The sequence below is a fragment of the Eschrichtius robustus genome, chromosome 4 (assembly GCF_028021215.1).
Source record: "Eschrichtius robustus isolate mEscRob2 chromosome 4, mEscRob2.pri, whole genome shotgun sequence".
Classification (NCBI taxonomy): Eukaryota; Metazoa; Chordata; class Mammalia; order Artiodactyla; family Eschrichtiidae; genus Eschrichtius; species Eschrichtius robustus.
The window spans coordinates 31,299,491-31,312,917 of NC_090827.1; the positions used below are offsets into that span (position 1 = coordinate 31,299,491).

General features: G+C 59.7%; 1 protein-coding gene across 1 annotated transcript in view; it reads left to right on the plus strand.

Moving 5' to 3' along the window:
- WFS1 (wolframin ER transmembrane glycoprotein) overlaps window positions 1–12,638 on the plus strand; it is a 28,309-nt gene extending 15,671 nt beyond the window's left edge. Inside the window, exons 4-8 of the mRNA XM_068542523.1 lie at window positions 420–564; window positions 2,677–2,847; window positions 4,287–4,367; window positions 5,220–5,365; window positions 10,021–12,638. Of these exons, the coding sequence (XP_068398624.1) occupies window positions 420–564; window positions 2,677–2,847; window positions 4,287–4,367; window positions 5,220–5,365; window positions 10,021–11,829 (2,352 nt within the window). The 3' untranslated portion in view covers window positions 11,830–12,638. The remainder of the gene's footprint in view (window positions 1–419; window positions 565–2,676; window positions 2,848–4,286; window positions 4,368–5,219; window positions 5,366–10,020) is intronic.
- The last annotated feature ends 789 nt before the right edge of the window (window positions 12,639–13,427 follow it).

The window sequence follows — 13,427 nt, forward strand, 5'->3', positions numbered from 1 at the left end:
GGGAGAAGCTGGTGCCTGCAAGCTGGGAGCTGGGAGCTGGCTTGATTGTGCCCGCCGTGTGCCAGGCCCCCGTTTGTTGCATTTCCGTGTTCATGGTGTGTTTGTTTCTTCCCTCCGCCCTCTGGGGAGCACTACGTGTTCACCTCCTCTGTCCAGCTCCCACCTGATCTTGGGCATCACCTCCTCTGATACCATCTCTGCTTCCTGCCTGTCCTCATGCCCCCACCCCCTCTCTCATCTCATCAATGGGGGAGGGGTCCCGACACCCCCCTCTGGCTGGGAGCACCGGGCGGAGAGGGAGAGGGAGCCCGAGGTTGCCCAGCTGCGGGGAGCAGGTCAGGGCAGGACGTGGAGTGGGAGCCCGGGCGCTGTGCATGGAGGCCGCTGCAGCACGTGGCGTGACGGGGTCCTGCTTGCAGGTGGGGAAACGCTACCTGCAGCTTGCCGGCGTCGGGGATGAAGAGGTCAACAACTGCACTGCCGTCGACTGGCTGACCCTCGCCGCCAAGCAGGGCCGGCGCGAGGCCGTCAAGCTTCTCCGCCGGTGCCTGGCGGACAGAAAAGGTGGGTCAAGAGGCCTGGGGGGATGCATGAGGTATGCCGTGCTGCTTTGCTAAATTAACAGCTAAAATAGCAACAGGAAAACTTGGTGCTGGCAGTGCCGTTGAGCAATGAGTGTGGTTTCTGTTATGCCAGTGGCTTTGCCATTTAGACATTTTTGGAGTATAACATGGGATATTTAGGGAGTGAAGCCATTTTCATCCTCTTTAACTTGTGGTGGTGTCTACAAGGAGATACCCTCTGGGTTCTACTCCAAATTGAGGAGTAGATCCTGGAGCCAAGTTGGAGAACATGACGGGGGCCTGAGGTCAGAGTGGCACTTTCTGAACTGACTTTCCATCCAGTCTGAGCCGAGAAGCTGGGGACCGTGGGCCAGTGAAGACCCGCTCAGGCTGGCACTCACCGCCAGGACGGGTCTGGGTGTTGGGGGGGGGGCAGTGATGTGTAGCCTGGCCACGTGTGGACACTTACTAGGTTATCCTGCCCAAGGGAAATGGCTCGTTCCTGGTGTCAGGGAAGAGTGTTTCCTGAAGGTTCAAACCTCAGAAGAAAGATGAAGGTGTGTGTCAGAAAGGGGCCTTTTTTCCCTCAGATTGTAGAAGTGTTTATTGTTATCAGAGAAAACTTGAACTGTATAGAAAACATAAAGATAGAAATTACCCATCATGTTGAAACCCAGAGAGAAGTGCTCTGTAGTTTGGTATTTTTTTCTTCTGGTTTTGCATTGTAATGTTTTTTTTTTTTTTAATAATTTAATTTTTTATTAATTAATTAATTTATTTATTTATTTTTGGTTGTGTTGGGTCTTCGTTTCTGTGTGAGGGCTTTCTCCAGTTGCGGCGAGTGGAGGCCACTCTTCATCGCGGTGTGCGGGCCTCTCACTATCGCGGCCTCTCCTGTTGCGGAGCACAGGCTCCAGACGCGCAGGCTCAGTAATTGTGGCTCACGGGCCTAGTTGCTCCGCGGCATGTGGGATCCTCCCAGACCAGGGCTCGAACCCGTGTCCCCTGCACTGGCAGGCAGATTCTCAACCACAGCGCCACCAGGGAAGCCCTGTAATGTTTTAAAGTAACATTTATTATATAGACTCTACTCTCTCTGGACCTTAGGCTGATGCCTTTGACAACTTGGAATGGTCATATTTTGCTAGCCACAATTTCTCACCAAGCCAGCTTCCCGTTCCAGGGCAGGCAGGATGGCCTCACACTGGCTGATCGAGTCGGTACGACCCACACAGCTCACTGTTGGAGCCAGTGGTTCCCAGAGGCCTTGAGGGAGCCAAGGCAGGCCCGAGGACCAGAGGGCATGTGAGGGAGGGGGCCAGGCCTCGTGCGACCCACACCCTCCACCTTCTCACAGTTGAGTGCTTACCGATCATAAAAGAAACATGGGCTCTGGTGGAAAGTTGAGGAGATGTTTCAAAGGAGAAAAAACCCAATCCTCCATCCCTAGTCTCGCTGCCCCCTGGAAGGGCCATGCTGACGTCCAGGTGGCTGGGGAGCAGGGGGAAAGGCAGCTGCTGACAGCCCATGAGACCTGCTCCTGGTCTCTCCGTGGGTGAGTCTTGCCTACCTGGGAAAGGGCCGTCTGTGCAGGGACACAGTTGCTCCTGGCTGCCCTAGGAGGGGCCGGCGCTGTGGACGCAGGGATGCCCCGCTCTTGCACGCGGGCCGCTCACTGCAGTGAGACTGACTGGGGTCTGAGACCGGCTCTGCCTCTCCGACTCGGTGGCCTTGGCAATCCAGGCCGCCCCTGTGTGCCTTGGTTTCTCCATCTGTAAGGCGGGGACAGCAGCACCCCACCAGAGGGTCCTTGTGAGGGTGCCATGGGGAGGGGAGCAAGCCAGGAAGATGGGACGTCCTCGCCCAGCACCAGGCCACCGTGGCCGCTGGGTGAGTGTCTGCTGAAAGGCCAGGCCGAGCCGCCCACCGGCCAGGACTTTGGCCAGACGCCCTTTTGGTCAGATGTTCGTTTCAGCCCTGGTGACAAAGGTGCCTGCAAAGCCGCTTGCAGGAATCCCTTCCCAACCCCCTCAGGCGGGGTGGCCAGGGCCGGGGCGTCGCTGACGGCTTCTGGGCAGGTGAGGCGAGGGCTCTGATGCCTCCCCTCTCTCAGGCATCACCTCCGAGAACGAGCAGGAGGTGAGGCAACTTTCCTCCGAGACCGACCTGGAGCGGGCCGTGCGCAAGGCGGCCCTCGTCATGTACTGGAAGCTCAACCCCAAGAAGAAGAAGCAGGTGGCCGTGTCGGAGCTGCTGGAGAACGTGGGCCAGGTCAACGAGCACGGTACGCGGCCTTGCCGTGCGGCCTCCTGGGCCTTTGTGTTGGAGTCCTGGGGGCTTCCCGATGGGAGCCGAAGCGCGGGCTCCAGGCACCTTCTTGTGGGGACCTCACAGGTGTCCTGTAGAGCCGGGGAGCGTCCTTCCTGGGCATCCTCCTGTTCCCGGGGTCCCCGCCCTGAGCTGTGCCCTGAGCTCTGGCTCAGTCCTAGGTCTGGGCGCCCAGCAGGCCCTTCCCCTGGTGCTCCCGTGATTTGCTCTGCGCCTTGGGGTTTCCTCCCCTCCTGCCCACAGGCAGAGCCACAGGCCTTGTCGTTCCAATGGTGTCCTGCTCTTCCTGAGGGACAGGGAGTGCGGGGAGGGTGAGAGGTGCGGGCAGGGACCTAGGTCCCCGAACCCCCAAGAGGCTCTCCAGGGCGGACCTCATCGCCAGCCTCTGCAGTCCTCCCTGCTTCCTCCTAACTCGGCTTTCTGCAAAGGGCACGGGCAGCAGCCGGAAGGACAGATGGGGCAGGAGAACGGGCGTCCCTGACTGGGTGTGGCCTCTCCATTTCCCTGGGTTGGTGGCGCGGGGGGCACCTGACTCTTGTGACTTCGTTACCTCGGGGAGTCCCTGCCTCCCGCTGTTCAGAAAATGACTCTCTGCTCAGGGCTTCGCCCAGCCTTCTCCGGCCCCGAGGGGTAGATGCTGGGGGCTAGAGCTACCTGCCGACCCATCAGAGAGGACTGCTGGGTGGGCACCACCGCCCCTTCTCCGGGGAGCTCAGGGCAGGACTCCTGTCTGACCTGCCCCTCTGACGAGCAGAGGTGGCCGGGTGGCAGCACCCCCGAGAGGCGTGCTTGACTGGACAGGCTCGGCTGCCTCGTGTGGAGCCCGAGACCCCGTGAGGCCTCAGCGCCACCCGCACGTGCTGTCCCGCCCCCACTGGCCACTTCCGCTCGGGGCTCCCGTGGCCTCTCTCAGTCCCAGTGCCCCTCCTCTCCCGTTGTCACCGTCTGCACTCTGGTCCCACTCCTGCCCGCCCCGCCCCTGCAGAGGTGCACCTCGGAGCCCGGCGCGGGGGAGCTGGGTGAATGCCTGCCAGGTTGGGGGTGTGGCGGTAGGGGCGGGCACTTCCTCCTCCAGGGGGCATCACGCCAAGTGACGACGCTAGCAGCACAGGTGTATGGGGACAGGCTCGGCTGACCGGAGGGTGTGGTGTGTCCGTCCAGTGCCAAGGCTGCGCCTGTACAGGGGATGGGCTGTGCCCTGTGGGGCCTGAGTCACCCTTGAGGGCGGAAGCTGAGAGGTGACAGTCCTGAGGGGTGGCCCTTGCACTGCCCTCCAGGGCTGCGTGGAGGCACCAGGCCCTGCAGTCCCCGGGACACACTGGCAGGTTTCCGGGGGGCTGCAGGGAATGGGGCGGTCAGCCTGCCCCGATTCTCAATCCGCTCTGTCCCCTGCAGACGGAGGGGTGCAGCCTGGCCCCGTCCCCAAGTCGCTGCAGAAGCAGAGGCGGGTGCTAGAGCGCTTGGTCAGCAGCGAATGTGAGTATGGCCGCCGGTCCTGCGCTTGCGATGCCTCTTGCCGTGCTGTTTCTCCCACCACCCCGCGTGCCGTGTCTGCTCCCTCCTGCCAGTCCAGGCCTGGCCTCCAGGGTCTTGGAGGCGTGATGGATTTTCAGTCCCTTTGGGGCTGTTGATTGGGTGTCAGTGTTGTGGGCTCTGGGATCTTGACCCTGCCACTGGGAGCATGCACTCTGGAGGGACAGGGAGGGCAGCATGACAGTCCCTGCAGGACAGAGAGCTGCCGGGGGCTGTGAGCACGCTGGACGCCCGAGCCAGCGAGGGTGAGGAGGCAGCTAGCCCTCGGAGGGCACCGGGTGGTGCTCCAGGCCAAGCAGACGCCACAGGCAGAGGCCTGGGGGCACCCAGCATGGGCTGTGGGGAGGTGGGGGATAGAGGGCAGAACATGGTGGGCGGAGGTAATGAAGGTTTGCCCGGCACACAGTAGGCCTGGCACACAGTAGGTCCTCAGAGGATACGCGTTGACTGGAGGGGTTAGTAGGGGGCTGGGCTGCAGGGCGTCAGTGCTGTGAGGAGCCAGGGCCGAGGGAGGGAAGGGGTCACAGGGGCACTGGCGGTGAAGGTGGCTGAGGAGTCAGCATTGGAGCTGGGCTCAGGCAGCCCCTAGGCTTGAAGAGCTAGGGAGGGGGAGGGACAGCACATCACCAAGGCAAGGAGGAGGCCGTCGGCAGGCCTGTCTGCCTCTCTCCTCCCATCGTCCGGGCCCAGGGAGGGGTTTGCCTGGCCCAGCCAGCGTGCCCCTGCTCGCCTGGCCATGCGGGGTGGCAGTGCTTGCAGTCTCACAGACCCCGTGTGTTCTCTCCTGTGCTTTAGCCAAGCGCTACATAGAGCTGGACGACTTCGTGGAGATCACCAAGAAGTACGCCAAGGGCGTCATCCCCGCCGACCTGTTCCTGCAGGACGACGACGATGACGAGCTGGCAGGCAAGAGCCCCGAGGACCTGCCCCTGCGCCTGAAGGTGAGCGTGGCTGGAGGCGCCCGTGGAGGGCTCTCGGCCCGGGCCGCGCCCCCCTGCGCCCCCCAGCGCTCCCTGGGAAGCTGTAGGTGGGGGGCCTCAGGGACTGTGTAGCTTGTCCCTGCGGAGGCCCGTCCTGCAGGGACGTCCCCATAACTGCGTAAGGACGCGTCCTTGTGAAGGGAGGCCTTTCACGTGCGCTCAGGCTCTGAAACCAAGGGCACTGTCGGGGCGGGCAGGTTCAGTGGGTGATGGACAAGCACAGGCACCTTCTCATCTTTCCCTGCCAAACGCCGTCGGGGGAACAGGGTGCCGCGCACTGGAGGCCGCCTTTCACTTAGACTTTGTCGTTTTGAAAAATTATCCGTTTATGGCACAGAGTGGAGGTCAGTTCCTCGAATATGCCTTTTCCCTAAAGCAGAGTGCTGTGTTCAGGCGGCCAGGAGGCCCCTGCAGTGGTGCCTGTTTATCTGGATCTGCAGGGGCTCAGGGAGCAAGCCGGGTGCGGTGCGGAGAGAGTGGCAGGGACGTGACCGAGGGCCGACCTGAAGGGTGGAGCGTGCGCTTACACCGTTGGCCAGCGAGCAGCAGTGACATCAGGGAGCGAGGGAGGCTTAACCAGATGCGTGCCGACAGCCAGGAGTGGCCGCTCGTGTGGCCCTGGTGTCACAGCTTTTGTTTTCCTGGTCACGTGGTTGTGACTAAGGGTGCAGATGTACCATGTGGCCACACTGCCCTTCACCAGATTTCCCCCAGTTCAGCTCACGGGCTTGAATTAGTTGTGTCTGTATCTCACTTTGCCGAGAACACCAGGATTTACAGAAGTCTGGCTATCTGGCCCCAGACAGGTCCATCACCATGACTGGCCAGGAGGGCCCCGGCCAGCACAAGGGCCTCTGAGCAGACGAAGCGTCACAGAGGTCCTGGCGTTAGTCACGCGAGAATCCGTCAGGTTCTATGCATTCCCAGCTGCCTGGGAACGTGTGTGAGCTGCCGTCAGCGTGGTAGAGTGGGCTGTGGGTGTGCGAGCGGCATCGGGGCTGGTGACAGGAAGTGTGCTGATGTGTCGCCGTCCCAGACGCGGCGCAGTGTAAGCTCCGTGCTGGGGCCTGGATATGGAGGCTCAGAAAGCTGCCCTCGGTGGGTGGGGAGGCCGACTTGGAAGCAAGTTCCACAGAGATGCTGCAGCCCAGAGAGGTGGGTGGGAAGGCCACGCTCAGGACCAGCGAGCTGAGTGAGAGTCCCTGAGGGCAGGTAGGGTGTCCAGGGTGAAGGTTCTGAGACGCGGGGTCGGGATGGCCCAGGAAGCCAACCAGGGAGGTCATGGCTCTTATTGAAGCCCCCCTGCTTCTTATTGAAGCAGGCCTGGGCTAAGTGTGTTCACAGATGACATTAGTTTTCTTATTAAAATGAGCGAGGGAAGGTGGAGCATTTGCTGTGGTTCTTCGCAAAGAGGAGGTGCTCCCCAAATGCCAGTGAGGGTCAAAGGTGAAAGGGTAGTGGGAGAAGACCCGTGGGCCAGGTGGTCCTGGCCTGGACATTGTAGTTTGCATTGTTCTGGCATAATTACTAATAATGCCTGCTTTCAAAAGCATCCTGGTTTGGACAGCAAGTTATGTTACCCTCCTTGCTGGTAACAAGCTCAGTGCTGTAAGATATCTGAAAGTCCTTTTTGGGAAAAAGAGATTTAAAGTATTCCAAAAAGAAATAAGGCTCTTTTTTTTTTTCTTCAGTTTTTGAAGTTGTCAGAGCACTTTGATTCTTTTACAGTTTGTCTCATTAAAAGCCTTTGGAAAAAGAGAGGATGAATCATAGCAGGTGTCTCCTGGAACTAAAAGCTGTTCCAGCCTTTGTTAGCGCCCTGGAGGACAGAGAAAGGACGCGTGCCTGGGGAGTCCTCAGCACCCCAGTGGGAAGTGCCACATGCCTCTCTGCGAGCTGACGTGACCTCCAGGGACATTCCAGGCTCCGAGCTGCCTCTCCTCAAGCCTTTGGTGACAGATGAAACCTTCTTAAAGATGAATTCAGGAATATTTTAAAATCATAACGTTTTTGTATAAAATTATTGAGAATCCAGCACATGAACATTCACCCAGGTCCGAGCAGAGTCTAGTTGAGATGAACTTGCGTCGACCTGCTGAGCGAGCGGTGGGTTCCTTGGTTGGCTTCCCCGGTTGTAAAAGGCTGTTTGCTCGGTTTCTCACATTAGCCGAGCGACTGGTGACCACAGCCCTGGCCAGGTTGCCCTTTCCTGTGCTTTCGTGAACTGACTCCCTACTCATTTTTTTTTTTTTTTTTTTTTGGCCACGCTGCGCAACATGCAGGATCCTGACCAGGGATCGAACCTGTGCCCCTGATAGCGGAAGCGCAGAGTCCTAACCACTGGACCACCAGGGAAGTCCCCCTACTCATTTTTTAAAATTTCTCTCCTGCTCAAACATAAGTTCATTTTAATTTGTTTGGGCTTTCTCTACAGAAAAGGTTTCTAGTCTCACAATTTGGTGGGGCCCCAAGAAGTAGGGCTTGGGTAGAAGCTACAAGGGACAGAACTGGGACCTTAAAAGGAGAGAACTCCTGGCATGGTGGCCCAGGTGCCTCACTGTGCAGGCAGAGGCTGGCACCATTGGACATCAGGTTCTAGAAGCTTTGTGTCTTTTAAAGGTCCTCTCAACCATGTGATTTTGTGGCCTTATGGGCAAAAAAAAAAAAAAAAAAAATAGTGTGAATTGTTTTGAGCATTAGGACAGGATTTCAGATTAGTTTTAAGGTCCCAGCTACTTGGGTACCTCCAGGCTAGCTCCCCCAAAGCTGTCCGGTGCTGGTTGTGCAGAGAGAGAACGGCTGTGGGCACAGCCGCCCTGGGGCGCCTCTCGTCTGTCTGGTTAGAAAGGCCCTGTCCACAGGGATTAGCCGAGAGGCCGCAGCTGACGCACACGCGGGCTCTTTCCATCGCTGTTGCATTTCAGCTGGTGGGTCTGGCTTTGGGCCGAAGGGGCCCCTCCCAGAGGAAGCCGGAGCCAGAGGCACTGGTTTGCTGTCTGGCAAGTGTCAGAAATCCCCACCAAGGCTAACCTTATGGCGTCCGATGTCCCCTAGCGCCGCCTCCAGATGGGGTGAGTGCTGTGTCTGCTTCTGGGAAGCTGGCCCCAGTGAGCTGGGGGAGCCCTTAGTTGGTTTACTGGTTTGTTCATTTTCTTGCTCATTCTAAAACAGAGAGTAAGTGGACCGTCACAAACACGTAAGGAGGAATGCAGCTCTGTGTACATGCGCGTGTGTGTCTGTAGACGTGCATGCACACACACACAGTCTCACACGCTCCTGTTTCCGCTGTGAGCCCGGGTCACCCTCATCTGGAGAACTCACTCTCCTGGCGGCTCCCGGGGGTCCTGGTCATCCTGAGTTGCCTGCCAGCCGCGGCTCTTGGGCAGATGACGGCCACACCCCGCAGTATTGTCACTCAGTGGTACACCCCCAGGATCCCTGCCCCTCCTCGGCCCTCTGGTGGGTGGGGCAGAGCGAGTCTGTCCCCAGGGTGTGGGTGGAGGCTGTGCTGCCCACCTCACCCAGGCGCTGACAGGGCGCAGCGGGGCTTTGCTGCCCCCAGGCGTGGGTGCCCTCTGCAAGGACCCGGTCCCTGGTGTGGTCCTCCTTGCCACCCCGAGTGAGCACTGGCACTGCCCACGGCTACTTTCTGTTTTCACCCCCTTCGGCTTCCCTCCCGTCTCCCCGGAGCCGGGGTGGGGCTGGAAGCCTCCGGGGTTCTGCACAGAGAACCAGGCCGGTATAGGGGCCACCCTGGGTGGCAGAATCGCCCTTGCTTCCCTCACAGCCCCTCATTCGTCTTCTGTTGCGGAAAAGGCCGAGGGTTTCTGCGGCTCTTTGCAGTGAGCACAGGCCGGGGGAGTGGGACCCAAGGCAGGGAGCGGTGCTGCCCTTGAACGTGGCTGTGAGGGTTGTGCGTCTGTTCTGAGCAGTCGGGTGTGCAGGGGTGGGTGGTGCAGGCGGCTGGCGTCGGGCCTCCTGTCACAGTGAAGACGCACACCCGCCCCGTCGCAGCTGAACCGTTTCCATTCACATGGCTGCCGAACTCTCCTTCCCGCAGTCCCCGCTCCCGCTCCGGGACGGTCAGAGCCCAGCGTAGGCCGGTAAAGCAGCGGTTCCTCTCCCGCTTGGTGGGTGGGTGAGCAGCCGAGGCTCGGTGAAGTCCCCTCCACAGGGGTGACTGAGACGCAGGCAGCCCGGCGCTCTGTCATCTTTGCAAGCGTGAGGCCCGTGGGGAGGGAAGAGGGGGCCAGGTGGGCTCTGCCAGGCGCCCCGGGTCTCGCAGGGAAGACCAGCCCTCCTAAGTCTGGAGACCCTGGTGGACGGTTGGGAGTCAGGGGTGGGCGGGAGGGAGAGGCCGGGCCCTGCAGGATTGGGCGGGATCGAGGGAAGGTTCGTGAGACCACGTGGAGCATTGCCACCTGCAGAGGGTGTTACAGGTGGAAGGACCGTGCGGACCAAGGGCCCGGCCGTGGCTGAAACGGCGGGTGAGTTCACTTTGCCCGGAGCCGGGGGCAGTGGGGGTGAGTGACAGAGAGCAGTGACACGGCAGAGAGTCGGGCTCCCACCCTGGCTGCGTTCCAGCGCCCCTCCTTTGTCTCCACCCCTCCTCCCAGGTGGTCAGATACCCGCTGCACGTCATCATGGAGCTGAAAGAGTACCTGATTGATGTGGCGTCCCGGGCGGGCGTGCACTGGCTGTCCACCCTCGTGCCTACCCACCACATCAACGCCCTGGTCTTCTTCTTCATCGTCAGCAACCTCACCATCGACTTCTTCGCCTTCTTCGTGCCCCTGGTCGTCTTCTACCTGTCCTTCATCTCCATGGTCATCTGCACCCTCAAGGTTTTCCAGGATAGCAAGGCCTGGGAGAGCTTCCGTGCCCTCACTAGCCTGCTCCTGCGATTCGAGCCCAACCTGGACGTGGAGCAGGCCGAGGGGAACTTCGGCTGGAACCACCTGGAGCCCTACGTCCACTTCCTGCTGTCTGTCTTCTTCGTCATCTTCTCCTTCCCCATCGCCAGCAAGGACTGCATCCCCTGCTCGGAGCTGGCCGTCGTGTCTGTCTTCTTCACGGTCACCAGCTACATGAGCCTGAGCACCTCGGCCGAGCCCTACACCAGGAGGGCCCTGGTGACCGAGGTGGCGGCCGGCCTGCTCTCCCTTCTGCCCACCGTGCCCGTCGACTGGCGCTACCTGAAGCTCCTGGGCCAGACCTTCTTCACAGTGCCCGTCGGCCACTTCATCGTCCTGAACATCAGCTTCCCCTGCCTGCTCTATGTATACCTGCTGTACCTCTTCTTCCGCATGGCCCAGCTGAGGAACTTCAAGGGCACCTACTGCTACCTGGTCCCCTACCTGGTCTGCTTCATGTGGTGCGAGCTCTCCGTGGTCATCCTGCTCGAGTCCACTGGCCTGGGGCTGGTGCGTGCATCCATCGGCTACTTCCTCTTCCTCTTCGCTCTCCCCATCCTGGCGGCCGGCCTGGCGCTGATGGCTGTGGTGCGGTTGGCCCACTGGTTCTTGTCCCTGGAGCTCACCAAGATTGCGGTCACCGTGGTGGTCTGCAGCATCCCCCTGCTGGTCCGCTGGTGGACCAAGGCCAGCTTCTCCGTGGTGGAGATGTTCAAGTCCCTGACACGGAGCTCCATGGTCAAGCTTATCCTGGTGTGGCTCACGGCCATCGTGCTCTTCTGCTGGTTCTACGTGTACCGCTCGGAGGGCATGAAGGTCTACAACTCCACGCTGACCTGGCAGCAGTACGGCTTCCTGTGCGGGCCGAGGGCCTGGAAGGAGACCAACATGGCCCGCACCCAGATCCTGTGCAGCCACCTGGAGGGCCACAGGGTCACGTGGACCGGCCGCTTCAAGTATGTCCGCGTGACGGAGATCGACAACAGCGCCGAGTCGGCCATCAACATGCTCCCGCTCTTCATCGGCGACTGGGTGCGCTGCCTCTACGGTGAGGCCTACCCGTCCTGCAGCTCGGGCAACGTCGCCACGGCCGAGGAGGAGCTCTGCCGCCTCAAGCTCCTGGCCAAGCACCCCTGCCACATCAAGAAGTTCGACCGGCACAAGTTCGAGCTCACCGTGGGCATGCCCTACAGTGGCGCCAACGGCACCCGCGGCCCCGAGGAGGACGACGTCACCAAGGACATCGTGCTGCGGGCCAGCAGCGAGTTCAAGGACGTGCTGCTCCGCCTGCGCCAGGGCAGCGTCATCGAGTTCAGCACCGTCCTCGAGGGCCGCCTGGGCAGCAAGTGGCCCGTCTTCGAGCTCAAGGCCATCAGCTGCCTCAACTGCATGGCGCAGCTCTCACCAGCCAGGCGGCTCGTGAAGGTCGAGCGGGACTGGCGCAGCACCGTGCACGGCGCCGTGAAGTTCGCCTTCGACTTCTTCTTCTTCCCCTTCCTGTCGGTGGCTTGAGGACGCGTCCTGTTGCAGGAGTGCCGGTGCATGTGGCTGCCAGGACCTCCCCCCACGGCCTCCCGGCTGAACGGCGCAACACTAACCACTGTGCGTGTGTGTGTGTGTGTGTGTGTGTGTGTGTGTGTGTCCACACGCATGCGCAAACGCAGGGCTTTGGAGACCATTTGTCACGTGTAGTCTGCTCACACCTCTGTGAACGGGCTGACTCCTTTAGCTCTGTCCACTTCGACTGCCCAGTGTGGTTGGAAATGGCATGCACATCCTCGACCCGCAGTCCCGACCTCTCTGTGCGCAGCTGGTGTGCCAGGCTAGACTAGGATTCCTGTGCCCGAAAAACACTTTACAGATGCTGCCCTCCCTGCCCTACCACCTCCACGCATGCCCCGGCCCCTCATTTACTTCCGTTTGGGTTTGTTATTTGAAGAACCGATAGTGCTGCTCTGTAAACTCAACGATAGCTTTTCTTATTTATTTGGTCACTGCTAAGCCTTGACAGCTGTTTGCCGATCCTGGGGCCCTGCAGAGCCGCTCTGTCATATGACCAAGGCCCTGCCTGATTCTGAGATCGGAGGCCACACGGGCAGAAGCCCCGAGCTCTGCATCCTGCAGCCTGCCCGCCTCGCAGCTCTCCTGTCTGGTGGGTAATGGGTGAGTTTGCGAGGGTCTCGCCTGAATCCACCGGGACTAGGAAATAGAAGGAACCCGGGGCGTCCCCTCCCAGTGCTGAGAAATGCTAGGCCATGTTCAGAACCAGAAAGCAGAAAGTCAAGGTCCTAAAGCAGCCGAAGTAAAAACCTTTGATGAAATCCACTGTCCTTTTCTTTCTTTAAAAGAAGCCTTTTTTTTGTATGTGTAAGAGAATCAACAGGTGTCTACCCTTGTACTGAGTTACATACAAGTGCAGCTGGAGTTACAAAGAGCAGAAATGATTCTCAGTGAGCGACCCCGACGCTACTAGGCCGGGGGCCCCTGCAGTGTTTGCGCCATCACCCAGCTGTCTGCCCGGGTCTTACTAGGTGTGAAATGCTCATGGTCATGATTATTTGTGAAACTGAAATCACCACTGAAAGGGCACATACATGGTTATTCGTGGTTCAGTAGCTGTGTTGTTCAGCAGTGTGTCGCTTGTGAAACCGTATCCTGTATTCAGTGATGAACAATGATAATTCCATAGAATTATCATCAGAACTTGAGCCATCTAGGGGGGGCTAGTGCAGCTTGGGGTCCCTCAGCAAACTTAGCACCCTGGGCGCAGGTGCATGCCTGTCTGGGTCCCTTGGGCAGGGGGACATGTCTGTCTGGGTCCCTCTGGTCTTTGGTTTCTTCCCTGAGGTTGAGGACAGCCTGGTCCCCTCCTGCCCCCCGGTGGGCAGTGCTCCCCACCCAGTGAGCTGCATGTCCAGTTCTTCGCTGTGGTCAGGAAACCTGGAGCTGTTCACACATCCTTTTGTGGTTTGGAGTTGACTCAGGGTGTGGCCACCTCCGTTTTGAAGACGCATCTCACCTTGGTGGGTAGCAGCTGCGTCCCTGCATTGCTAACTCTTCCTGTTTTGTCTTCCTGCCTGGTCTGGTCTGCCTGAAATCCCATGTTGGGA